Here is a 27,293-nt window from a genome sequence, read left to right as displayed (position 1 = left end):
TGTTCAGCTCAGTTACTAAATGTCTTTTCATTCCAGCCTTGGTCCTACAGGGGGAGATTCTTCTGCCTGCCTGTGTCTGTGTCTGACATTTTTCCTTCTGCATTAGAGTCAGAGCAGCATTGCCTCCCTGCGTCAGCCTCTGTTTCCAGGTCTCAAGGCTGCTCTCAGGAAGCCGTTTCCCATACGTACATGCATCTCTTGTTCTGTCCTCCCCCAGGACCCTAGAGGGCAGTTTGATTAATTTTTTTTCCTTTCTCTATTGCCAAAGTGCTCTACTATCAGCTCAAGCATCAAGGCATGGGGCGGGCAGCATGGATCAGACAGCCAGTCTGCTCTGTGGCCTCCCTGACCCGGATACCCATACAGTCAGCATCCCCTGAGAGAGCTGTTCTAGGGTGGCACAGGATGCTGTAGCAAGGAGATATCAGTAGTGAGACAGTCTAGTTTAAGAGAGAGGTGTTTCTGACATGCTTTATATAACGCCTAGCGTCCTCTTGCATCCTTCATAGCATTGGAAAGGAGGAACAGTCAGTTATTTCATTTGGATACTGTTACCTGGGTTCCATAGCAAAACATGTGTATTTGGGTATGGTCTGTTACGGCCTCGCTCAATCCTACTTGTGGCATGCCAGAACAGTGAGGGATTGCTTAAAGCTGCACAGCTGTGACCCACATATGGGACCAATTCCAATGCGAGTCAGTGTCTGTCAGTACCCTTTCAAGACTGCGGGTTGGGCCAAGTGCTGTTTGGTTTGGGGTTTTGCATAGTTTAGTTCAGGTGATGCTGTTTTGTGTTTAACAGTGTGTTCTGCCATGTCAGATAAACCCAAGTTTTGATGCATTAAAATCTGAATAGCTGAGAGCTGAACTGGCCCAAGGGGTTGTGCAGAAGGTGCTTTGCTACAGTGAGATTATAGGATAAATCAAGTAAGGCAACTTCTCTTTCTCCTCCTGGCTTGAGTTCCATAAAAAACAGATGGTCAGATGAAGGCAGAGAATATTAAATTATTTTGAAGTATGAAATCATGTGATGCATATGGCACAGTAAAATAGAGAAGGAATATCATCTTAATATTCTCCAGGGCTTGGGAGTATGAAAATTACCACTGATATATACCATACATACTGAGCTTCTAAAACATGGTGATTGTCTGCGTGGAATAGCAAATCTGCTTATTCTACAGCTGGATTTCAGTCTAATTCTTCCCTTGTGAATAATGCCAGCTGCTGAAGAGAGATGCTGCCAGATAATTAGGCAAATGACATTATCCCTAAAATAGTGACATCCAATAGTTCTTGTCAATCATTCAGCAGCAAAATTGTGTCTGCATGTAATGGAATGCCACGGTGCTTCCAGCTTGTCCTGTACCCCAGCCCACTGCCTGTCACAGGGCAGAAGTAATCGATCCCTCTGGGTTTTGGCACTCTTCAAGTGCTCCTGTAAGTCATGATAGAAGTGGGAGGAGTAACTGAAAAGCTGCTTGAACAACTGCACAGGTTTTGATCTTGTGAAACTGGTTGAGCCATGGAGTCAGGTAGCTTCAGCTGCATGGGGTGGATGTTGGGGGGGGGTTGGACTTTTTAATTAGCCAGGGAGTCTCCTTTCTGGAAGGTATAAGGGAAGAGAGCTGCTGGTCATAGTTGTGATTGCTGATGTTGGGTCACAAACCTGGCCTTTGGAGAGGTGTGTGAAATTGGCTCCAGAAGGGAGTCTGCAGATCAGAAGGAAATACTTGGAAGAGAATCATTGCGTTTCTCTGAGAGGGTTTGATGATTTTTTTTTTTTTTTTTTTTTTTTTTTTAAAATCTGAGTGCTTTCTCAGGAAGCTGCGAGAAGTGGGGAAAGAGACCAGAAAAACCTGACCAGAAGGTGTTTTGCCAGAAGCCTTTCAATGAGCCTCTCCATTTTGGATTCCCAGGGTCAGTGGAATAAGAGTCACTGGCCCAGAATACACTGTGTCATATGTTTTCCTTCTGGGCTAACCATCAATATAACAATACAGTATTTCCCCACTCTCCTCAAGATTAAGCAATTCAGAAGACAGCCTGCATTTACTAACACTGTGACTGTACAGGGCCATCAAGCTTTTGCAACACGTCCTGCCAAAAGCTGGGTTTTCTCTGCATTTTGAAATGCCAGAGAGTTTTGGGAGTGAGCCCTGAAAGTTCATTGATAAGCAGCTGAAATCTGTCACTTTGGCTCTGCGTTTGCTGAGTTCTTTTCTGGCCACGTGTACATGATTTGAAATAGCTGGAGTGCAGTATTTCTGCTTTGCTGCTGTGAGCCCATGAGAACGGAGTTCCTCAGGCAGACAGTATTGGTTAGATGTGACCTTTTAAGATCAAAGTCAGCCTGAATGCTGGAAAGATGCTCTCATAGGATGACTTTCATGTTGTAACTGAAATTTTCAGTGGTTGTTTCTCACTTTGTTTAAAGTTTGCTTTTTGTTACTAAGCTCTGGCCAAAATAGATGTGCTATAAATGTGTGTGCATATTTTTGTGTGATTTTTCTGTAAGTGATCTTTTAGTTTCACAGATACTCTTTTTTCCTTCTCATTTGCAGCATGGCAAAGGAGAGGTGGCTTCCTGGCCTTACCAAGGAAACATGCCTGGCTTGCCCTAAGCAGAGGTTTAGCTATAATCTCAGCTGTGCCTATTTGTAGTTGCTTCCTGGAAACACAATGTTGACAAGTATAGCGGGGTCCTATATCCTGTCATGCAAGGAATAAAGCTGGAACAAATGCAGCCACAAAAATGAGCTTTTCAACATATCAAATCATACCATATTGCACACTCCTAGGCACAGAGGGGTGGGACAAGGACATGCTTAGGATGCTCATGCTCAGTGTTGCCAGGAAAAGGTTAGGCAGTAATGAAAGTTATGGTAGATAAAATCTTTGCTCACAGGGCACACTTCTTGCACTGCTTCTTTATTTAATGGCACTTCTAAAGAAGAACAGCATGCCAGGCCCTATTGCAGGTTGGTAGGTTTGTTTGTGACTTTTATGTGAAGATTGTGTGCAGTTCCCAGGCTGTGGGAAGCATGCTGTGACTTCTGTGCGTGACGGGAGCAAAACAAAACAGCACTCAGTCCGAGCAGTGTGAGACTGCACAGTGGCTTACACAGTGCAGATGAGCTTGTCCACTTACAGTCTTCTAAAAACAAAGGGATAGTAAGTAATTATAAGGGTTTATTTTAAATGCAGGGCTTTTCCTTCCAAGTAGTGTTAATGTGAGAATGTCTGATGGGCCCTTCTGCCCTCAAACCGTTCATACGGTGGCACACAGCTTTGCTTGTGGCTATGTTCACTTGCCCACCAGGTGACCCTCAATGAAGGCATCATGCCTGCATGTTGAAGGGAAATGAAGTGGTTTTTAAACTGGGTTGTCTTGAGGGGGAAAGGGTTAGGGGCACCCTGCAGAGATTTTATTTTTCAGAAAGATAACAGCCTTTTTGCATCAACGTGAAGCCACGAGACCAACCCACTGGCACGGTCTTGATTTTGTTTTTACTTTTTCTGTCTCTACAGCTGTATCTCACTGTCAGGATGAAGGGGTGATAAAACAGCTGCTTTTCAGAATGTCTCTGCTACCTGTGGAGGTGACACAGGATGCAGTACGTGGTGACGTACCTGAACTAGCCTCGGGCTAGTAGTTTTCTGGAACCAGAAGCAGTGTCTGCTCATCTGGGCTGGTTTTGCCAGAGCAGGGTATGGGACTGTGTGGCCCAGCTCACCTCAGCACAGCAGCAGGTGTGTCACAGGTGTGTAGACAAGCCAGGTGATGAAAAGCCAGGTGATGAAAAGCCAGAAAAGCTCAGGGCTGGAAAGCTTGGAAAAGGCCTGCTTGTTGCACAGATAAAAACCCTTCTTATATTCTCAGGGCTTGTGCTGGTTAGCCCACTCCAGTGCCATTGTGACTGCCTGATTTTTATTGTGGCTGGCCCATGAAGAGGTACATGGGTCTGCTTGTGCAATGTCACACGTCTGAGCATGGGATGGTATGCACCAAATCTGCTCTGCTGTGCCACCAGCACTGAGATAAGGGCAGCAGTGTTACGTAGATCCTGTGACTTGACTGTGCTTAATAGCATGCGTGGTCCTTTTTGAAGGCAAAAGATAATTATGCAATTATCCAAATGAGCATGTGGTCTCGCCTCGGGGCTGAGCACTAGTTCTTGGGGAAAATATGAGAGGCTCATTAATGGCAAGCATTTACTTTTTTTGTCTGTTATCTGAAAGTATCACCTTCATGTGTCTGGTGCTCCTTAGGACAGGGAATGCTTTTCCTCTGAGATCTGGAAGGGTTGCTGGGTGCTGGCCAACTCTCTGAAATCATCACCTTCCTTCGTGTAGGAGGCTGGTCAGGTCTGCAGCTCTGTGTCTCATGACTGGTGGCTTTTATAGGCAGTGTGGTTTTTTGCAACAGGTTAATTCCCAGCCAATTCAAACAGTAAGCTTGTGACATTTGGAGAGAGGTTTACATAAGCCTTTTAAGGAGAACAGTATTGCTGGAATGACTTCTATTAACTGAAACAACACTAAAGTTTCTTTCAATGAAATCAGTTAAAAATTACATGCTGAAAACAGGAGCTGAATGCCTTTCCTAATTACACGGTCACTGTTAACAGAGCAGCTCTTATTAGTGTGCTGTTTGCTTTTTCCATTGGTCAAGACATTGTAGACATAGGATCTCTCATGTTCTCCCTCTGTTTCTTTATTTTGCAACTAATGATTTTGTTTATTCTCATCTCATGTTGCTCCTTTTCACATCTGGAGTCGGATCTGGTTTCCCCTGAAGTTGAAGTGTTCTTCCCAGGGATGTGAATAGGCAGGTGGGCTGTGTCTGCTGCTGATAGCACTGCCCTGCAAGGCAAACTGCCTGGTGGGAGGCTGGCTGGGGATTGCTTACTGCTGCCTTGCTTAGGTGCTATGCATGACTTTGTTTTCTTAGCAAATACAGGTGAATCTTTTGTTTCATGAGCTATTACTAAGCTGGACAGCTGTTCTGAAAGCTCTCGTGTGAGCCTGCTACATGTGATGCACCTGTAGGTAGGCTTTGCTGTGCTCAATGCTTCCTCACTCTGGTGTGGCATAAGTTCAGCTGAGGGATGGGGGATTCCTGCTTCTTTGACACCTCAACTGAGGGAGCTCCTGGGTTTGGTGCTTTCCTGAACTGGGGCTGAGAAGGCTGCAGCAGATACGTGTAAGAAGGACCAAAAAAAAAAAACAAACAAAAAAAACAAAAAAAAACCAGGATCTGTTTTGTTAGGAGAGCAGAAAGAATATGGTGAAAACTGATTTTACGGTGAACAAGTGAAGCAAATCAGCTAGAAGCTGCAAATTGGCACAGAATGGCATACCAGCAGCCTGGTCCCTGCAGCAGCTACTTAGTGCAGGAGGGAGAACTTCATGCTGGAATACCTGGAAGTGCTTCATTCAGAAAATATGAAGGAATGTCTGTCAGGGTGGGGAGCGTGGTAATGTCTGCAGCTATCCTGTGTGACAGTCAGCAGCTTGTGTACAGTGATTTGTGCTTATGGGAGATGTCTCTTCTACATAATTTTTCACCAAAATGTGGTTGTGGCACACTTGCGAGCTGGGCTCCTGCCTGTGCTGTTGGAAGCACTGTTTGTCTGCACTTGATCAGATGGAAAGTGCAGAGATAAAACACAGCCTCTCACAGCTCCGTGTCGCTTTGAATCAGTCAGTGTGAAGACAGCACAGTCCTGATTTACAGTTGTGCTTACCGAGAGCAGTCCTGCTTTGAGATCCGCAGATCAGATCTCTGTGCCCCATTGATTCCACTGTGTGTAGTCTGTGAACTTTAATGCAACTTTCCACATGACTAAGGGCTAATGAATAGCCTACAGAAGTTTTTGGCTCTGCTGGTGTCTACTTGTCCTTTATGCTTATTTAAAGGGATTGATTTGAAACCTGCAAACTCTGCACACAATGAGCTTGTATAAATCATTAAATACAGAGCTCGAAGGGGCCTCAAGAGTTTGTCTGGCTCATCCAGCTGCCTCAGGGCTGGATAACCTTCACCTAAATGTACGTCCCTGGTACTTTTACTCTTGTTCTTCTTTGGTGTAGCTTTGCTTTTGCATGTAATGGCTTGTGTGCTGCACAGTGAGACATGGACTCTCATTGCCAGTGCTTGAAATAAGAGCTTTGTGCTGCTTGGTAGTCCTGGTACCAGTTCAGTGGAAATAAGCACTATTGCTCGTGTGTGGCAGGGATAAGCAGTTAAATGTTAATTGTTTTCTGGTGTTTTTAGGGACTACTGTGTTTTTATGAAGACATTTCACAATTAGAAAGCATACTATTTATGAATTTGCTACATATAATGATTACAGCCTAGTTCTCAAAAGAAGAAGCCTGGAATTAGAGTCAAGTTTTTAGGTCCCAGGGCTCCTGGAAATATGTACATTAGAGCTTCTGAAAATAAGAAATGGTCTTATCTACAAATACCGATTTTCTTGCCCTCCCATTTCTGTTTAGAGGAGTGAAGGGCATGAAAAGTAGAATGAGTGAAAACAAAAGTGATTTTAAGAAATGATGTTAAGATTTACTTTTAAAACTACACCTAAAGCTTATTGCAGCCTCTTTATCAAGAAGTGCTCTTCTGATTGTTAACTTTTCCTTGATATCAGCAGCACTCCGATTAGTGATTTCCCAGCATCCCAGCATTAATCCAGTCATTTGGTTGGTCTTTGGACCCACCTGCATTCTGGAAATGCACTGAATTGAAGGAGCTTTCAGCATTAATGTCAGAGAATATGACCCATGAGTTAGCATTAGGGAGGCTGATATTTATAGCTGAGGAAAAGGTCCCTGTCAACTTTAATGAATGTTTTCTACAATGTTTTTAAAACAAAGATTATGCCAACAAAATGCTGTTGCATCTGCTCCCTCTGGCTTGCTGAAATGGAAGATTTCGGGCAGTACGACACATTGCGGTGAGTGAAGCTGCTAGAGATGTAAGAGTGACAATGAGAAGTCAGCTCTGCTGACATAGTTGGCCTGCAGCAACTGCCGTGGCTTTCCGGGAAGAATTTGACTTGTTCTGGAATGGTATCAAAATCATAGAATCTTAGAATGGCCTGGGTTGAAAAGGACCACAGTGATCATCCAGTTTCAACCCCCCTGCTATGTGCAGGGTCACCAACCACCAGACCAGGCTGCCCAGAGCCACATGCAGCCTGGCCTTGAATGCCTCCAGGGATGAGGAGCTGCTGATATTTCCTTGGCCAGTGATCCCAATGGCTAGGTACTCGTTTATGCATGTAGATGCACTGTTTTTATGCAAACAGAGGGATTTTGTAAAGTCATCCAGCAGCTTTTGATGGTAGTGGAGCAACCAAAGCACCAAAGATTCAAGTTCAAAATAACTAGCTGCCCGTGATGTTTACGTAAATAAACTAGAAATAATAATAGTATTATTTGTTAATGCTACAGTAATTACTGTCTGTTTTACAGTAAAACTTTCCAGGGAAGAAAATCCTACGATTTTTACTTCTGTTCCAGCAAATAATGCAAATGCAATGTGAAGTGATTCTGCAAGCTGGAAATTCCAGGTGTTAAGCAGCTTTGATTCCTTCACTGTGTTTGTCCAGCACCTTGCAGCTGTTGGCCATAGCCTAAGCTTTACTAACCACCTTAAGAAGAAGCAGTGGGCACTGTCACTGCTGGTTGTCAGACCGAGTTGGCAGCCCGGCTTTGCCATGCGGTGAGGAGCACACCTTGTGTCCGTGTTGCCCCAAGCAGGCCAGCAGGCACAGCTCTGCCCCTACCCTCTATGTGCCAGCTAAGGAGGCTATTGCGATTGTAGCTGGCTGCTGGCACAGCACAGGGTACAAATTGCAAAGCCTGTTCCTGTGAAGAAAGGGGAGAGCATTACTCATCATTTGGCCTCTGAGTCATAACACTTTTGCTGTTAATGGCATGGAGATCCTCCCATTTATCAGGCTGTGCCTAAAGGCACAGTGTAGTCTCAGAATTGTATTACCTGATTATTATTCCTCTAGAGGTAGTGGAGATATTCCAGCTGAATAACAATGGGAAACAGCAGCAGGTCTTTAAGTCTCAACTGTATACAAGGTGTGATATGTTCAAAACTGCAGAGGTGCACCACGCTCTGAACTGATTTCTTCTGCATCAGTGGATGTTTCAGAAACATGATTTATTATTAACAGGTCGAGCAGCATTCACAAATCTCTCAAACGCAGAGAGAGTAAACAAGTGTTTGAAAAGTTCCTGCATCAGGAAGATTACCTCCAGCTCGGAGAGGCTGTTTGCTAGCTAATTCTCCAGTCCAGGCATACTGGAGCAAAGCTCATCCATAGAATCATTGGAGAAGACCTAAGATCATCCAGTCCAACCACCAACCCATCACCATCATGGCGCACTAAGCCATGTCCCTCAGTGGCACAGTCAGAATGTGAATGTTCACATCTGAACCACCATGTGGCAAGGGAAGATGAGGCAGTGCAAAGTGCCGGGGCTCTGTGCACGTTGGGGTGAGCAGCAGTGTTGTGGTGCCTTGCTGAAGTGGGTCACAGCTTCATTTATTGTGGAAGGAGGCTGGAGGAGGGGATGAGTGGGAGGTTGGGCACAGCTGTGTTAGCTGCACAAGCCAGCCCAGGGAACTGTCAGATCGGTGTGGCAGAAGGGGCAGTAGAAAGCTGTCCCTTCCAACTTTATCATCATTCAAATTAAGCTGCAAGTGCTGGCACCGTGCAGCTGCAGCACATTGCAGCGTGCAGGCTGTGTGGGACACGTGTTAGAGGCTGAGCTGGTGCATGGCATTTAGCAAGAAGGCTTTGGGTTTTCTCCTCCCTTCTCTGGATCTGGTTACATTCCTTTTGACATTTACCTGAGCATGAAAAAGTAACAAGTGCCAAGCAAGGTCCTGTATCCTCGTTCGCTTGTGCCTGAAACTTAATTACTGTGCTTTGTATTTCAGTTTGCCAGCATCTCAGGGATTCTTGTATGCTTATCTGTGTTTTGGAGATCTTGATCTCGTCAATGTAATTTAGCTATTGTCACTGTCAGTGTGTTTCTCTTAAACTTTCTTCTTGCTTTATAACTGTTCTTAGCTGAAGCTTGCTGTTTCAGTATTTCTTGTTTCAGTGTTTGGTGAAACACTCGGTGCTCAAGCAGTGACACTATGGCCAGAATCTCTGCATTCAGCCTCTGCTCTGCAAAAGGAGCAAAGATCTTGGCAGCGGGCTTCTCCTTCTTGTCTCTCTGCCCGGCCCTGACACCGATGAGGAAGGCAAGGAGCTGCCATGGCTCTGCCAGCTGGCCACGCTCCCAAGGAGACAGCCCACCCACTGCGAGGTCAGAGCTCTGCCGCAGCAACCCGGGCACAGAGCAGGAGCAGGTCCTGCTGGCTCTGCTCCTCGGGGACTCATCAGGGCCAGGACTGAAGCTGCAGGAGGACTACAGCTTTCTGTCTCTTTTGTGCTGCTTGGGACATGGCAAAACAGGGAATCCAGCTCTGGCTGTTCCCACTGTCGGTGATGAGGATTGTCCACAAACATTGGAGAAGAGGAAACAGCCTCTGTACCCATATTCATTGGAGGCAAAGTGGAACAGGGGCTGAGTGCCATGATTTGTTGGAAGGAACTAATTGATTGTGCAAATGGAGCCAGCAGTGGATAGCTGTATAGCTTTATATAGTGTGGCCCAGCACTCCTTCCCTCTACATGATGCCCTGCTGCCTGTGGAGGGCCCAAAGTCCTCGTGCCTTGAGCTACAGAGTTAATGGAAGCGTTGTGATGGCTGACTGATGGCAGCCAGTTGGGGTTTTGGTGATTAGTGTAACTCCTAACTGAACTCATCTGCTGTCTGAACTCGGTATCCCTAAAAACTGCCCAAATAAGCCTTTGTAGCACCATATCTGCCAGACAGATGCTTTAATCTGTAAAGGAGCTTCTTGAAACTTGTTTTCTTGTCTGCTCTCATGAAGGCAGTGCTAACCTGTGCTTTGTGATGGAAAGCAGTCAGAGTGAAGTGAGGCTGGCTTTTGAGCCTCTGAGGCCATGAAAGGTCTGCAGTTTGAGTAGGCACGTCTGATTAATGAGTGGAAAGTCTCTGTTGTGTTTTTTTACCTAGTGAAACCTCTCAGCTCGCCTATGGCTCACATTGGTGATTAACTAGACCAAAAAAAAAAATTAAAAATATGATACAAAATAATAGAGATCTGTCTTGGAACCTGCCCTGCTTTCTGCACTGGGCAGCCTGTGCCAGGGCCTCATCGCTCTTACTGAGAAGAATTTTTCCTAATATTCAACCTGAATCAGGTATCTCCATGTTCTGTCGTGCCTAGGACAGGTTAATTGAAGTTATTATTTAACTGGCAGAGAGAGCTTTCCCTGCTTTCCCTTCACTTTCTTATAACCAAAACTCATGCTGAGTTTCTCCACCTCTTCCCTGGTGATGTTTCTAATGTGACCTGGGATGGCTCGATCTGTTCTGTGCCTGGTGGCATTCCTCCAGTTAGAAGATGGTTGTCTCCCAGCAGATTTGGTTTATAGATGTGAGCTCAGAATTCCTGTAGGCTCCTGATCCCCAATTCCCTGAAGCCTGCACTGAATGGGTGAGGATTTATGTAGCCGCTGGTATAGCACAGGCATTTCTCACTTCTGGGCTTTTTTTGGCCACTCACAGTCTTGGCCAAGTGAATGGCTGCATCCCAGGTGCTGTTATGTAAGGAAGAGTTTCAGTGTTAATTGTGTGCCTTGGCTTTACGATTTATTCTGTCAATCTGGACACCAGATGTAGTCTCAGAAATTTCACTGTTGCTTCTGTAAACGAAGAAAACCCGAATAACCAAACTTTATTTGCAGGCTTTGGGTTCTAGTGCCTTACTCTGCAACATGCACTCTTTGGGGAAACTTTCCTTTCCTTTTCCTCGTGCAGCACTTTTTCTGGAGAGGCTGCTGAGTGCAACTAACACCCAAAAGTATTGGAGCTGCTGAAGTCAGACAGATGAGAAAGGAAAGTGTGATGTTTCTCTTTGCTGTCCTCATTCTGACGTCCGGCATGGACAGACAGACGGCTGCAATGCACTGTTGCCAGCATGGCTGTAGAGGCCAGCTGGGGTGTGCTGAGCAGGAGATCTCTGTGCAGCCCATGTTCTCACCCTAATGGCTTTCCTCCCCCGTACAAATACAACTGAAGTCATTAATGTTTGTTAAGCCAGGATGGAAACAAACCCAAACAACAACAGTCTACAAAATAATCTGGTCACTCCAGACTGCTTTCCCCCCCCTCCCCCCCCCCCCCCCTCTAGTGAGGCAATTAGTCTCCTATTATCCCCTTTTTAGCCAGGCAAAAAACAATAAGCTGGACAACAGCAATTCCCTGGGCAGGGCGGTCACCCGATCTGCCTCAGTTATGGGAAAGGTGAGCCGCGTTTCCTTGCATCTGTCTGTCTGTTAGGATGAATCTCTAGAGAAATTCCTCACCTCTCTGTCTGCCTCTCGGAAAGCCTTGCATTTGTGTACCCTGCTCGTGAGTCACAGTCTGGCTGCTCTGCGAGCCCTCTGTGCCGGTTGCTTTTCCTCTCAGCCCACTGCAGGGTTAACACTTAAGCACTTTGCACGCGTATGCAGCCCAACCCACACGCCGACTGATGATGTGGATTGCGGCTGCCGGAAAATTGTGAAGTAATCGGTGGTTTATACCAATGACAAGCCCATATAGCATTCGTGCGGTGGAGGGGGGAGATTTTTCCAGCCTTGCTCATCTCAATGGTACTTGATCCTAGGAATGGCTCACCCTGTGTGATGGGACAGCGCTGCAGAGCAGGGACTGCGCAGTACAAGTAAATGCATTGAAATTCAACACCGTGAGCCTCAACGCAGCTTGTCCAGGGTGATCTGGGCAGTGTCTGTGTTCCTGTAATTGCTTGCAACACAAGTAATGTGGAATGGTGTCCTCTGCTTGATGAGGGCTGTGGCTGTGCCCATGTGCAGGGCTGGGGTTGGGTGTAGCTCTGGAGAGGCACTGGCTGCCCTTCTGTCGCTGCATCATTACCTGCCCAGCACCCCAAAGTCAACGATGGGATGGGAAAGTAGTAGGAAAAGTAGTATTAGCAGGAAAGTAGTGCCATGCTCCTGGATAAGATGCCACAGCAAGAACGCTTATCCTTAGCTTATAAAAGCAACTCTGCTGGTAGCTTAGCAGCTAAACATGAGCACATTCCTTTAAAGATTCAGGAAAAAACAGAGCCCAGATCCACATGCTATTTCATTTCTGCACATGAAGTAAAAGCCACAGGCTTGCTCATCAGATGCCAGAAAAAGCTCCAGCTGCCCAGGGCAATTGAGGACAAAGGAGCTCTGCTGGTAAAACCAGCAGCCACCGCGCATCTGAGTAACGCTTCATTGGTGTCAGAGCTCCGGCGTCTCTGGAATGAAAACAGCGTGGGCACCAGAGTTGTGGGGCTGTGGGGCACCTCCCCTTGAGACAGAAAGCAGTGCTCTCTGAATAAATTTGCTGTATGGCCACATCTATGAGTGCGCAGCAGGAAGTGTTTCTGCCCGATCCCCGAAGCTGGGATTAGCTCTGGGGCAGCTCCTGCTGCATCCAAACATCATATTGCGTGTCAGCTGCTCCCACTCTCGTGTCTGGGCAGAGCTGCTATGGCAGCATGCTTTGGTTGCTGTGGGGGAATGAAAGCTGTTGATAAGGGTTTTCTTTTTGTTGGGCGTTTTCTGTTTTAAGCCATTGCAGCCATGATGCTGGCGCCAGGAGGGACCACAAGCTCTTGGTCAGAGGGCAGAGCACCAGATCCCGAGGGCCAAGATCTCTAAAGCAGGGCTGGCTGTGGAGGCGGGCGTGGGTGGGGAAATGCAAATAGTATAGAAGAAGGGGAAGGAAGCTGGGTTTGCATTTGTTATCATAATGGTGCTTCCCAAATCACCACAGGGACGATGTGGGGTGAAAAGTGAAAGTAGCCATGTGTTTGAAAGTTGGTTCCCAATGCAAATGGATGTAATCTTGATGTGAAAGTGGTCTCCGTATCAAGGTGTGGATAGTTTCCTTTTGTGGTCCAGCCCAAAGGATGCTGCTGCACCCCCATACGTCTCTGCTCTCACAGCTCCACTGTGAAGTCAGTTTGCATGCAAAATCATAAAGAGATTTGCAAACCATCTGTAAAGTAAAACACTGTAAGGTCTGCTTGAGAACAGAAGTAGGGGTCAGATAAACCACATGTGTATATAGTGTTCCTAAAGTGCAGGGAGGATACAGGTCTTCTGTTATTCCTTGTCTGCATAGCCTATCTAGAAGAGTTTCAGAAATTCATAAGTTTTAATATATCTTTTGTGGATGATGCTCTTTGGCATGTGAAAGTTAAAATAATTTGCTTTTTGTTCCTTTTACGTAGGTCAGTAGTGAGTCCTACTTCCCCTGAGCTTCTGTGGTCTTCCATTAGTCCTCAAGCAATTATTTATTGATGGGGAAAGTATCTGAAAACAATAGACCGATCTAAGAGTAGCTGTACTTCCTTGTGTAGGTGGGTCTGGAGTACTTGATGGCAGAACCCACTGGAATTGTCAATAACATTAAGAACTGCTTTCCTGCCACAAAATAGAAATATACAGTTGTAGGTGAAATGTGCTAAACTTTGATGGGGACGTGAGCTATAAAACAAAGCACTTTAGATGTCACCTGGGTTTTTGTACCTTTAGCAAGGGCAGACAAAAGGTTCTTTGAAAAACATCTTGCCCTTCAAGTTGACTAACTTTTGTACTGTAGTAGAAAATGCATATTGTTGTGCAATTCTGTCCTGTTCAGATGCAGTATGTTTAATTTTGAGTTTTGATCTGGTGTGACATCATCACAACTGTAAGCAAAGATTTGTTTTCCCTGTTGTTTCTTGTCTTCTTAGATTAGAAGTAAAGTCAGTGCAGATCTTATTCCTGTAGAAAGAGATTTATAATTGAAAAAAACCTTAAGAACTTAGTAAAGGCTTATGTAAAGAGGAATCTGAGAGTTTCAGATCTTCCCTAGTTAAAATAGTAAAAGCTGTGGTTCCTGAAATCCGGTATTGGCCTGAAGAGGGTGAGTTAAGACCAGTCACCAGATACCTTCCAGTAATTGAGGTGTCCTGGTCCTGAAGAGAAGAGTGAGCACATGGAGTCACAGTGTGAACTGACTCTGAGTCAGCTTTCAGCTGACTGAAAGACACATGGGCAACATCTCCAAATTTCCATCGTATTTAGACCTTGCTGCACTCTGAATTTAGTCATTGTTCCCGTTCCTATCCTAAAAGTGCCCTTTTGTGCCTCTTGCACATAAACTTCCTAGTCTGCTCCATGGTGTTGATACCCTGTTTATTAGATGATGAAAGGAAAGGGGCCCTGGGACAGAGCTTATTTTTCATTTTCTGATTCGTTTCCTATGTTACAGGAGTGGGGAGCTGGCAGCTTTCTGAGCATGCTAACCACGTCAGCTGAGCATCGCCTGCAGCTCTGGGTTACTTCTGCTGTGCTTGCCATCAAGCAGAAAGCTAAGGCACCTACATTGGAAGCTTAGTTGGCCTTGCCAGCTGGTGAATCAAATTTCAGAGGGGTTGAACTGCTTCAGGAAAGCACCCCTCTCTCTGTGCTAGCTGAAGAGGGAGTCCTGACCAAAGAGTCTCATAGGTTAAGTACCTGATGGAAGCAGGGACAATTGTTCATGGGTGGCTTTTGTTTGCGGCCAGCATGGTACTCAGTGAGATGCATCTCATCACTGTCATCATGATGCAAAGCTGAGAGGAGTCCCCAGAAGTGGCAGTGGAATTGCAGGGAGCTAGGCATACCCAGCCAGGAGTTTACCTGGCTCTGCCCTGCTTATCCAGGGTATGTGGGCTTCACACAGCCTAGATTGAATTCCTTGTAACGAGAGAACAGCAACAGTAAACCACATGAAATGAGAAACTAAATCTTGGAATAATGACCCATTCACCACACTCTTGCAAATACTTCTTCCATCTGATTTCACTGCTGCTGTTTAAGTGATTGTTGTGGCAAAAAGCAGAGAGATCAGAGCAGTGAGGAGGGCACTTTGTTTGCCCACAGATTCACTGGAGCCTTAGAAAAAGGAGTCGGTGCTCTCAGCAATGACCATAAACATCTAAAGACAGCATCTCCTAGGAAGCATACTTAAAATCTGTTCTGCTGGGGCCAGGCAGTTGTCCCTCCTGTGCAGGGCTGTGACATCTGCGTGCTCTATGCCCACAGTGTGTCTCTAGCACCGAGACTGCTTTTTCATCGTGTGCAGGAAAATTCTGTGCAATTGGTGTGATTTTGCAAACTGTCCGTTCTGTCCCAGTAATGCTCCTTCCAGAGTTAATAGTAAATTTGACAGTGGAAATCTACAGGCCAAAGCAAAGTGCTTTTAAGAAATCCCCTCTAAAAATACAGAATACTCTTGCCTTCAACATTGTTCATTCCATTACAGAAAGGAGATTAGTGCCTGTAGCCTTAGCTTCATAAATCTGGATCTGTAATTCAGAGCCTTAGGAAGGTTGTTGTTGTTTTCCTGAGGACTTAATCCAAAATTGACTGAACATGATAGGACATCTTCTGCTGTTTTCCCAAGATTTGGGGTAAGGGTCAGAGTAAAGTGAACCTTAGCTATGTTATACAAATATGAAGAAGTCTGACAAGACATACAGGTTCAGTGCGGGAGTGTCTTCTTCCCCACTAAGTGCTGTTGGCATTACAAATGCCCATACAGGTTTGTTTGCTGCCCAGGCTGTTGCTAGAGGCAGTCTGCACATAAAAGCATGATGGATAGTGCCTCTCTTTTTTTTTTTTTTTTTTTTTTTTTTCCCTTTTGGTGTTTGCTGGAGTGAAATGTGTTCTCCTAACACTGAGTGTGGGGAGGGTAGACTTCATGAGTAACCGTGAGATTAGCGGTGAGCGCAGAGTCACTTGGGTTTGAACTACTGACTAATTCCCATAGGGCAGGATTAGTGGCAGGAGTGGTGACACGAGGATATCTCACTGTGCTGCTGGAGAGAGGAGCCTCTTGAGCAGTATGAGCCTGTACTGATCCTACAGGGACGTGGCCTCAGAGCAGCTCTGAGGTGGGCTGTGAGTAGCTGGCGTTGATCTCGTTGGGTAACTCTTCCGTCCGTCTGGAAGCACTGGGACCACGCTGTACTGCAGACATAGGCCTGGTTTTATTTTAATTTCTGTATCAGACTTGAGTCAGCACTGCTCTATTTTTGTCAAGGTGACATAACAGGCATATGCTTTTTAGTCTTTCATGGCACCATCCATCATAAATCCACCTCTTAGACTTGTTCGTGCATTTAGGTCTCAAGTCTGTCATATGCCTCCTCTGAAGACTTCAGGCAAAGGGACTCACAGAAAGAAATGTTGTATTTTGGATTTGTGTTTTTTTCTCTTTCCCTCTTTTTTTGGCAGGGATAAAATAGAAGCTCTGTTGGGAGCAACTCAGCAAATGATGATTTCTGGGCCAACAGATTCCGGTGTTGCTGCCCAGTGGGACCAAGGAGTCTATCACAGGGCTCGGCACTCCGCCTGGCAGCTCATCCGGAGAGCTGTATGTGGTGTGCATACCGAGGACTCGAAGCCTTTTTGTATCCACCTCTCTCCTTCCCACAGTAAATGAGACATTTACTTTGGGATTCTGGGAAACACCTGGAGTGTAACTCCTCTTTCCTGACAAGAATACCACATAAAAGTGCTGCAAATAATATATATGCACATACATGTATATAAAAAAGAAAAGGTCTGCACACATGTGGACATATAAATACTTAAAGGTTGCACCATCTTTAGGATTACGTAGCAATCTCCAGCGCGTCTGTGTTTCAGCAGTAATGGCCCCAGCTCTCTGCTGCCTTTCACAAGAATATCTTTCTGCCCTTGTAAAGCTGCCTGTGGAAGCTTTCATTAGCTGCCATGCATATGGTAAAGGCGAAGCTCTTATAGGTGTGCCTGACCCTGAGGGCACTTGGAGCAGCTTTGGAGTCCCCCTGGATTTGTGCCCCATGAGTTCAGACCCACCAATGTGATGGAAGGTGTGATTACATATTGCGGTGTGCCAGGGGTTTTTGTAGTCTATACAAGTATACTTTAACCTACCACTCTAATTTAACTGGAGGGTGAATCATGCCCGTTCATCTCAATACCAATGAAATCATGTCAGAAATTGTGTTAGCTTCCACAGGTACTTTTCCGAAGTGCCCAGAGGGAGGGAAGGTGGGATTGCTGGTGTTTCAAACCAGCAGACATCCTGGATCCCGAGCACTGCCAGCTTGCCAGCTGCTTTGCTGTAAGAGAAGTCAGCCATATGGGCATTGTTTCATCTCCAAAGCAGCAGCCCAGGGAATGTGGGTTCGGGACTGGTCACAGGAACAGGATTACAGGAGAGTCCCTGCCAGCAGGAAGGAGTTGGGCACAGGGGAAGGAAGCCTGGAGTGCCATTCCCAGCCCATCTCTGCCAGAAAACACGCAGCACTGCCTTTACTGGGGCTGGTGGCTTGCAGAAACTTGAGTTTATGCTTGAAGGGCTGCTTGACTTTAAGATTAAAACGTAATAATGGAGCACTTCTGGATGCAAGTGTTTGATGCAAGATCTTAGTCTGAAGTCCAAGCAGCAAAGCAAGGATGCATTTTAAGGCTTAATCAGTCTTATCCCAGCTAGTGCATAAGATTGATGCAGAGTGCCTTTGGACACACTGATGGGCACAGGTACAGGTAGGTATGAGACCTTGCACAGGTTTGAATACCCATCTGCCCTCCAGAGCAGTCCTTGGCCATGTGCTTGGCATGAATTTCCCAAAGCTCTGTGTCTGGGCCCTAACATGAGCACAAGTTGCATCACTGCATGCCAGCCTGGTGTCTGCAAGAGCCTGTATGGAGGCTGGGTGCCCGTAATCCATTGTGCCTTTATTCTACTGCCCAGGCAGTTTTTACTCATTCAAGCCACTTAGACTGGATCTTAGTTTTATTCTTCGATTTTGATATCATACTTCTGTTTTCATTTGTTTATGAGAATTTCTGTTCTGTTTGGAGCAATTGTGCCCATATTTATGGACACTGAACACCTAGGTGCAGGCAGCTTTGAAAAATAACTTCTGGATGTTGTAACAGTGGAGAAGAGCACCTCTCTCCATTTCATTCCTGCTTTCTTGTAATTATGAATTTATTTACATTTATATGGAGAGCTTGCCAGTCTTCCTTGGTTGCTGTCTTTGGTTGTCCCATGTTAGCCTGAGTTTGCCACTGCATCTCAGAAGTTGACTGGAAACTAGATGGAACATTTTCTTTACTCAGGAGAATGTTTTTCAAGAAAGTCTGGAGCTGAATTAACATTTTGCATTCCCTGAGCTGTGTTTTGGTGCAACTCCATGCAGTACCTGAAGGATGGAACATGCAGCTCTGACATCTTTTGCTTTGCTTAACTGGGGAGCTGAGGCTGGAAGAGATCAAGACTAAATCCCACAAGGATTGGAGACTGTGTTGCATAGTAGTGGGTGGGTAAAGCGGCACTTACTATCTCAGCATGTCAACCCCAGAGGCTGTTGTACAACAGTGCTGTATGATACCTTCAGTTCTTCCTTCAGTTCTGCTCCCAGGAATCAGTGCTATCCATAGGCACGGCAGGATTGCTCAGGCTGTAGTGATTTTCCCCTTTAAAGCACCATAAGAGTTGCATTGGAATAAGCCTCCGAGGCTGAAAGGGAGCAGTCGCTCTTCATTTCATTCAGCAACAAACCTGAGGCTTTCAAGCTGCTTTCCCAAGTGCCACACAGCTTGATCTTTTTCTGATCTCTGGTTTGTGGCTTCCTTTTTCAAAGGCTGGTAACCTGGCTTTTCATTTGCGATTTCAATATTTCTCCCTATTCTAAAGATGTGGTTGTTATTGGAAGAATGTGGGAGATGCGAATCATTTTCTGTGAAGAAACTTTTAAGCAACAGTGAGTTCTATACAACCTAAGACTTGTGGGATTAGAAATAAATTGCTTCAATTCCTTAATTCTTTTCCCAGGCTTAATTCTTTAAGAATTAAGAATTCTTTAATTCTTTGGAACAGAATCTGGATGTCCTTATTCCAAAACCAGTGGGAGATGGCATTGTGAAATCAATTATATTCTTGAAGTTGGCTGGTGAACCCCCAAAACTTAGTGTGAAAAGAAGGAAGGAAAGGAAGTTTCAGTTGGGCCCAAAATGATTGTTAAAATCATTTTTGCTGCTCAAGAGAATTCTGGTTTCAGGTACCACAAGATATTTCAATTTTGGTGTTATGCAAAGGAAAACTCTGAATGTTGTTCACAGAGGTATTTAGGACTTTTGTCAATCAGAGGCTTCCTCCTGTTCTCCTCATTTAGTCAAAGTATTAGTGTAAATGTGTTGTCCCCAGTACATATTTGGAGTAGGTCCTCTAGCTGGAAAATCCTTCCCCTTAGGTAAGTACCTTAACACCTGTATTGCTCTGTCTGCTGTGTGTGTTTCATTCTCCTCCACTGAAGTTGTTTCATTCTGGAAAAAGGAATTACAGTTTCACTGGAGCATCAGGAGATGGAAACATGTATTGCTCTGGCTAGGAAAGCAAGCAATAGAAACACATTTTTTCTTCATCGTAATGGAGATTTTTGTATTTCTGCAAGGTAAAATGATTTCAACAGAAGAGGTGGAGAAGAATCGAAGTCTAGTCCCTGCATGCAAAGGAGGTTAAGAGCACATTTGCTCACTCCAAAGGAATATCTAAATTACTTTGCATGCTGAAGACTGAAAAAACCAAAATGTTCCCATTCAGGAATGCCAAAAAAATAAATCATGTGGCTAATTCTGGGTTTGGGTATTTTATGGTATATATGCGATATAAATGTATATTTGTTCTCATTTGGCTGGAGTGTAATTCTCCTTGCAGCTCCCTTTGTGTCTAGCTGTTGCTGTATTGTATCCACATCTTTTGTGACTAAATCATTTGCCTTGAGATGGGATCTCTAGACTTTTATGAGCTTTAAACTGTGCCTTTGGGATTTCCAAACCTAGGAGGACCTCAACATGAGGCAACTGAAATGGGAAGCCAGCTGCTCCTGCAGAGTTCCTTATTGCATGCATAGCCCTTGCAACACCGAGTGCTGAAGCCAGACAAAGGAAAAAAATGCAAAGGTTCATCCTTTAAAACACATTTCTAAGTCACGAGTGAGGCAGTCTGAGCAGAGCAAGAGGCAGGTACTTGTATAACAAACACCTCTTTATTGGCAAAACTCACTGGTGCTGGGAAATTGTATTTGACATGTCTCAGAAAGGCCTGGATCATCTGCCATTGTAATAGCATTTTTTACAAATGTCAGACTGAAGTGGCTGATGTGTGAAGATGTGCGATGTGAAGAACACCTCTCTCGGTGAAGGACGCTTAGGCAGCTCATTTTGTCATTTCTTCTGGGTCTAGAATAAAACGACGCTGTTAACCCAATGTACGATAACTGCGTGTGAGGACAAAGGCTGCCTTTCTGAGTCGGGATGAAGTTTGTTTTCCAGGGGAAGGTTGCCAGTGAAATGCTTAAGGCAGAGCCTCATCAGGACCTTAGAAACGCAGTCCTCAGAGAACCTTTCTGCCATTCTTGCTTCATGGAACTGCTAAAAATATTGAATGGAAAATGCAAGTATTAAGGAAATGAGGTAGATTTGGGCCCTGTGAGCTGGATGGCTTCCAGTTTCATCAGCTTCCCGGAATCCTTGCTGCTAAAATGAAGAGCTCCTTGTAAATCTTGGAAACCTGTCTGTGTTTTTCCTCTCACATGGCCACACTGGTTCATGTGCTGGGATGCATGGGAGAGCTGTCAGCATACAGCAGCCAGTACAGAGCTTACGGCTGCTGCAGTCTGTGAAGGCAATGAAACCAAGGCCCAGCTCGATGGGCCTGGTGTAGCAGGAGGGACCTGCTCTAGAGTTGCATGGCCAGGCCTTGCTGTGGGGCCAGCCCACAGACCTGCTCCATAAGGCCTTCTGTGTGGGGCCTTATGGAGGCTTGGCCAGCAAAGAGCTGTTTGGTCATAGGAGAGAGTCAAGCAGCAGAGAGGCCTTGCGCCTGCAGCACCTCCTGCCTTCTCAGTGCTGCGATGAGGGCACTGCATCGTGCAGCCAGCAGGGAATGCAGGCCCTGCCATTGCCAGGTTCTTGCCTCTGCTCCTCAGGCTCTGCGTGAGGGACTGAGAGGGAATGGCCTTAGGCTGTGCCAAGGGAGGCTCAGATTGGATATTAGGAGACATTTCTTCCCAGGAGGAGTGGTGGGGTCGCCGTCCCTGGAGGTATGCCAGAACTGCGGACACGTGGCGCTGGGGATGTGGGCAGTGGGCATGGTGGGGGTGGGCTGGGGTTGGACTTGGAGATCCTGGCGGTCTTTTCCAACTGTAGTGATTCTGTGACTCTACAACTGTAGCTTCATTTAGTCTGTGTACATAGCTGCGTTTCTTCTGGCTCAGGTGTAACGAAGGTGTGTTTTGAGATGTTTCCTAAGCACTTCAGGACATGGCGGATGTTTTGGGGAGTGGGAGGAGGCCTGGAAGGGGGATCTCCAAGCAGGTTCACCAGAATTCTCCTTCTGGTCACATGGTTAGGTGTACCCTCCCTAAAAAGTCAGGCCTGCCCAGGGCTGAAAAGGCATTTGCTGCATTTAACACCAAGCCAAGAATAAACCGTGCATTTCAACCACATCACTGCAGATTCCTGGAAACAAGGCCTGCCCTTATGCTTGGAGGTCTTCCCTGCTTTGCCAGTAACCACAGGGAAGAGCAACAACAGCTTTGACTGTAAACTGCTGTTGAAGACGTACTGTCCTGGACGAGCACGTACAATACTGCTCATTGTGCTCACCTAATCCTTTGCCCACACGGCTTAACGGTTATGCTTAATTCTGAGAAGGAGAAAAATAAGTATCTTCTGCTGAGCAATCCCACCCAGAGCAAATAGTGCAGTGTAAGACAAGCATGGGCACTGTCCTCGACCTCCAAATTTCACTGGCCACCAGATAGCCAATGACCTTCTGGGAAGGGCAGCATCCTGACAGAGGGGTTTTCACTGGCTTCTGTTGCTCTGTCGTGTTAAAGTTAGAGAGAGGGGATGTGTGATCGTATGATTAAGATCTTGAACTGGTATTCAGGAAGTCGGTGTTCGGTCTTGGCTCTGGCAAATATGGGCAACTCTGTGACCTCTATCCCTTGCTTACCCAGCCATTCAAAAGAAGCTAATAATAATTTTTCGTATCTCTTTAGGGCAGGATGTGGTGAAAAGGTGAGAGAGCTTGTCTCAGACTCTACAGAGGCTTCTGGTGGTGGTGTGGGCTGTAGAATGCTAATGCAAAGCATCAGTCAACAACTTGATTTTCACTTTGAGAGGATAGAAAATGATCAAGCTGGTTCAGATTTCAGCTCTCCCACAGATCTTCACATTTGTATGGAATGCCACCTGTGTTCCACTCTCCTCATTGCTCTTCCTTTCCAGGAAAATAGATGTCTAATCAGAGGTCAAAATTGATTAGATTTCCAGCATGGATTTCATAAAAAGGAGCCCTGAGACCCTCAAACAATTGGATTTTTTTGTTTCGATCTGGGCACCCAAGTGAGTTTGAAATGGGCTTTGTCTAGGCCCATAAGCCTGTCATCCAGGTCAGTAAAATATTGATGGTAACACTTCCCTGTCTCAGAGCTTTTGTGAAGGCTGTGCAGTACTCTTGGTCAAGGGTAGCCTCAGCTGAGGTAGTTACTGTGAGTGAGCTGTGAGCTGGAAATTTATTCTGTATTGGAGATGTTTAAATGCATCTTGTGCGGGAAGCAGCATAAACTTTTATTTTAGTATGCTCAACTACCAGGATGTTTTTGGACACTCATTGATGCAGATTTTCTCCAAACTGTGAAGAAAAAAAAAAAGTGATCTATTTGCACTCCCATCATAGTTGCTTTTCTCCATCTGTGATGGTGCCTAGAGCCTGTCTGACAGCTGAGAAGCAGAGGTGCCAAGAGCTAGTATGTATTTTTAGGAAGGCATTGCCTAAGTCTGCAGATGACCTGTACTTTCTGGTCTTGTTCCTGACGATACTTATGACTGCAGGCTATTCCCTAAGGCATTCTTCCCGATAAGCTTCCTGAAGACTTTGTCATTTTGGCAGCCTTATTTTTGATGAGGTGCTTCCTGGCAGTTACAGGTGATGTATTGGAAAATGTGCCTTTCTGCAGCTTGCTCACTGATGGCATTTGGCTCCAGGATTTTCATGGCAGGGAACAGGTATGAAACAAGGAAGCCCCTGCCCCAACGAGCACTACAGAGGGAAATAGTTGATTGCATTAGCTGCTGGAAGGGGTGCCGCTGGGAAGACTTTAAAGACTTCAAGAATTTGCGGGTGGGGTTTATCAGTCAAGTTTGCCTCCATGCAAGGAAGTTCGGGAGCTACACCATCAGGAGCTGAGAGGATGTGCTCCCCCTGCACGGTGCTTTGCCAAATCACAGCGTGTCACCTGTATGGCGTTTTGCTGCATCACGGCATCATTACCCAATTTGACAGCTCTGGCAACCTCTGTTCCTCTGAGCCTCAGATGTGAGTGAGCAGGAGCTCTGCCGGTCAGGCCTGTGGTGTGTTTGGAAAGCCATGTGGGCAAACTCGTGTAGCACCTCCCATTGTTAAATGCAGTTTGGCAGAAATGTGTTCGTTCCTCCCTCCCTTTTGTAAGAGATGAATCAAAAGAAGACCCCTCCTGCGTGACTTTTGTTTATTTTACTTCTATTTTATTTTTAATGACGATAAGGTTTGTCCAGTTTACAAGTTAAGCTTCTGGGGCCTGGGACGCTGCCTCCAGTTGTGCTGGGGCTGCTCCAAGCACGTAGCAACTTGTCTCGTTGCAGGGACTTGAAGCTGGACAATGTGCTGCTGGACCATGAGGGACACTGCAAGCTGGCAGACTTCGGAATGTGCAAGGAGGGCATTCATGATGGCATTACCACAGCTACCTTCTGCGGTACACCAGACTATATTGCTCCAGAGGTATGAGGAATCTTCATTTGGCCATGAAATGTCAGTTTTGAGCAGCCGGTCAGCTCTCTGGTGTCTTTAGTTACATGTTATTTGGCTGCAGGGTGCAAGGTTTCCTACTAGATGCATGCTTCTGTTACTGGTCCCTGGTGCAAACAAAACATGAGGCACCAAGGTAACCATATCTTTTTCTTAAGCAAAGGTGAGGTAAATAGTGGAGCTACAACTGCAAAAACACTTGAGGAAGAGGCACATACAGATGTTGGCCCAGCTTGATTTGAAAGGACATCCCATTCTCCCTCATTTCTCACTTCCTTTTTCTAACTTATCCCCTTCCCTGTTGTTCACCAGCCTCACTACAAAATTAATAAACAGCTCTTTAAGGGACATCTGCCCTCCAGATGCTGACAGATGTTTTGACAGGGTTTCAGATCCTCCTTTCAAAACAAATGAATTTTTGTTTGTGGTTGGTGTTTGTGCATTTCTCACACACTCATGCTCCTTCCCCACTCCAGCTGAAAGTGCTGCTGTTGGAGCTGTGCAAGCATCTCATTCCCAGGGGCAAGGAAAGGGCGGTATAGCTCATGCACATGGCTGCTCTGCCGCCTCTGAGGCTCAGATAGTTTAGCTGAAATGTCTTTTTTCCTCCTGATAAACTCTAGCATCATTTCTAAGGTATTGTTGACCCAGTGAGCAGCCAGGCTAGTTCAGTCATTTAATAGAGCCGATGTACCTTAATGCGGATCAAGGGGTTCCCAGTTAGAAGTTCATGTGGACATCCAGCCAGCATAGCAGAGAGAACCGTTAGGGCACAGCAAGATCTTCTGCAGTGTTTCCAAATGTCTTTTCCTTTCTGGCTCAGTTTAGGAGCCTGTAGGGGTGACATGTCATTCTCATCCCCTTTCCAGATTCTACAAGAGATGCTGTATGGCCCCGATGTTGACTGGTGGGCCATGGGCGTGCTGCTGTACGAGATGCTGTGTGGCCACGCGCCCTTCGAGGCGGAGAATGAGGACGACCTCTTTGAGGCCATTCTGAACGATGAAGTTGTCTATCCGTCATGGCTCCAGCAGGACGCAGTGGCAATCCTCAAAGCGGTGAGTTCCCTTTGCTGTCTTCATTCTGTCCTGGCTTTCTTCAGACTAAACCTAGCAAAAGGAAACAGGTCTGGAGGATGGGCACTCAGAAATTGTGGTTTCCCTGACCCTGGCCCTTTTTTATCTTGGGCTGAAAGATAAACTAAAAAAGAATATCCTGCCACACTTCAGTATGCTTGCATAGTTATGTCCTTTATACAATCCAGCAGCCAACTTGGCAAGCAAAGTGTGTACTTATCTGCCTTTCTGGGCATTCTCTTGCTGGCTTAATGATTTACAACGTATGGTTATCTTCCAGAACAGAAGTAGCAGGTATATACAGTATTACCAGCAGTGACTGTATGATAGGACAAGGAGTAGCAGTTTTAAACTAAAAAAAGTAGGTTTAGATGAGATATGAGAAAGAAATTCTTCACTGTGAGGGTGGTGAGACCCTGGCACAGCGTGCCCAACAAAGCTGTGTCTGCCCCATCTCTCAAAGTGCTCAGGGCCAGGTTGGATGGGGGCATTGAGCAGCCTGGTCTGGTGAAAGGTGTCCATGTCCATGTGAGAGACTAGAACTAGATGGTCCTGAAGGTCGATTCCAGCCCAAGCCATTCACTGATTTTGTGATTTCCATGTGACTCAAGCGTCAGTGAAGTGAAGACTTCCTGATAATCCATTGTTTTGACTCTTGGTACTATCAGCTTTCCCCTGGGGACCACTGCCTACCTGTGTACATAAGGTTCTGATTTTTGTGTTTGGGGGAAAAAAGGGAGGGTCTGTACAGCAAACTGTTCGAGGAGAGCAGTTGTAGACTATACTTAGTTATTGTTACATGAATTTTCCCAGGACCTCTCTTATCCTGTGTCTCACATATTTGCCTGTGATGTGAGAAGGAAGCTTTTTTAGATGTCAGACTCTGCATGTACAAACTGTGCCTAGTGTACTGGAGATCCCTGACTTTGTCATGAATCAATGACAAAGGCATTAACCTAGGAGTCAGGAGCCCTAACTTGGCTATTCTGCTACTGACTTGTTCTTGCCCATGATCACATCTCTTCATATTTCTAAGCACACTTCGTGTAAGAGAAGGATCAGAGTATGTCCTTTCCTTGCAAAGCACTGCGAATGCCGCTGTATTCAAGGCTTGGTACTACTAAATGGTAATAGAAGGTCAAAGAAATAATTGGATAAGATGGCATTTTATAGTAACGTGTGGAGTGCTGACTCAAAGAAATGGAGAAATTAAATATTTAAAGAACCATTTAAAGGAGGGTTTGATTTTGTCAGGGCTTTAATCTGGTAGCCAGAATCTTTAAGGAGAATTGCTTATTGTAGTCTTCTGATGTTAATATTATTTTTGTAGATACAGCATTGTCATTACTATGTGAGCACCTTCTAATCACTGTTGTGTTGTTTATCTCAAAAGAAAGTGAATGAGAGCCGCCTGACTTACAGCTGTGGCAGTGCTTTCTAACCCACGATATTAAAAGTAAGGAAAATCAGAGCACTAAACTGCTGCAGTGGCAGAAATGATAATAAGCAATTACATGGCATGGGAGGTCTATGGAAGAGCAGGGAATTAAAGCCAGGGTCTCTTATGTTGCAGTCTGAGGCCTTAATAGCCTCAATAATTGGATTATCTCCTCACTGAAAATTCTGGCCTATAACCTTGAGCAGAACAAGTGAAAATTCACTTAGCTCTTGAGTGGTACAAAGCTCTGCAACTAAAATCAAATTCCCCTGCCAGGAAGATGCGATTAGGTGTAGGTACTAAGAGGTTCTCTACAAATGTGTGTATGTAGGTTTAGAAAGCACTTGATCAGCCTGCTTTCTTGAAGAGCTTCATTATAAACAAGGATAATAGGTTTTAGGACCTGTTTCATGGATGCTGTTATTTCGTTTTGCTTTCATTTACCATAATTGTGTGTCACCAATTTCCCCTCATCAGAAACCACCTGATTTCTGAAGATTGCATGCTGCTCATCTTTGCAGTTTCCTGATAATGACCAAGATATGTTCTTAGGCCCTCATTTAGAGCAGTGGGTGTTACTGGTGCGTTTTTGAGCACCAGTACCAAGGAAAACAAAAACAGCCTCAGTGCCCTGAGACCACGCTTAGAATTCAAATCAGAAAGATTTGGGCTCTAAAAGAAGTTTTCTTTATCTGTTTATCTGTAATGGTTTGGGGTTTTTTTTTTTT

At 45.5% G+C, this 27,293-nt stretch overlaps 1 protein-coding gene across 1 annotated transcript in view; it reads left to right on the top strand.

Moving 5' to 3' along the window:
* PRKCH (protein kinase C eta) overlaps positions 1 to 27,293 on the top strand; it is a gene marked incomplete at both ends in the record, with an annotated part of 114,151 nt that overhangs the window by 71,771 nt on the left and 15,087 nt on the right. Inside the window, 2 exons of the mRNA XM_079536653.1 lie at positions 23,886 to 24,024; positions 24,921 to 25,109. Coding sequence (XP_079392779.1) covers positions 23,886 to 24,024; positions 24,921 to 25,109 — 328 coding nt within the window. The remainder of the gene's footprint in view (positions 1 to 23,885; positions 24,025 to 24,920; positions 25,110 to 27,293) is intronic.

This window comes from Tetrao urogallus (assembly GCF_951394365.1).
Source record: "Tetrao urogallus genome assembly, chromosome: 6".
NCBI classification, from domain to species: Eukaryota; Metazoa; Chordata; class Aves; order Galliformes; family Phasianidae; genus Tetrao; species Tetrao urogallus.
This window is presented reverse-complemented; position numbering and strand designations above follow the sequence as displayed.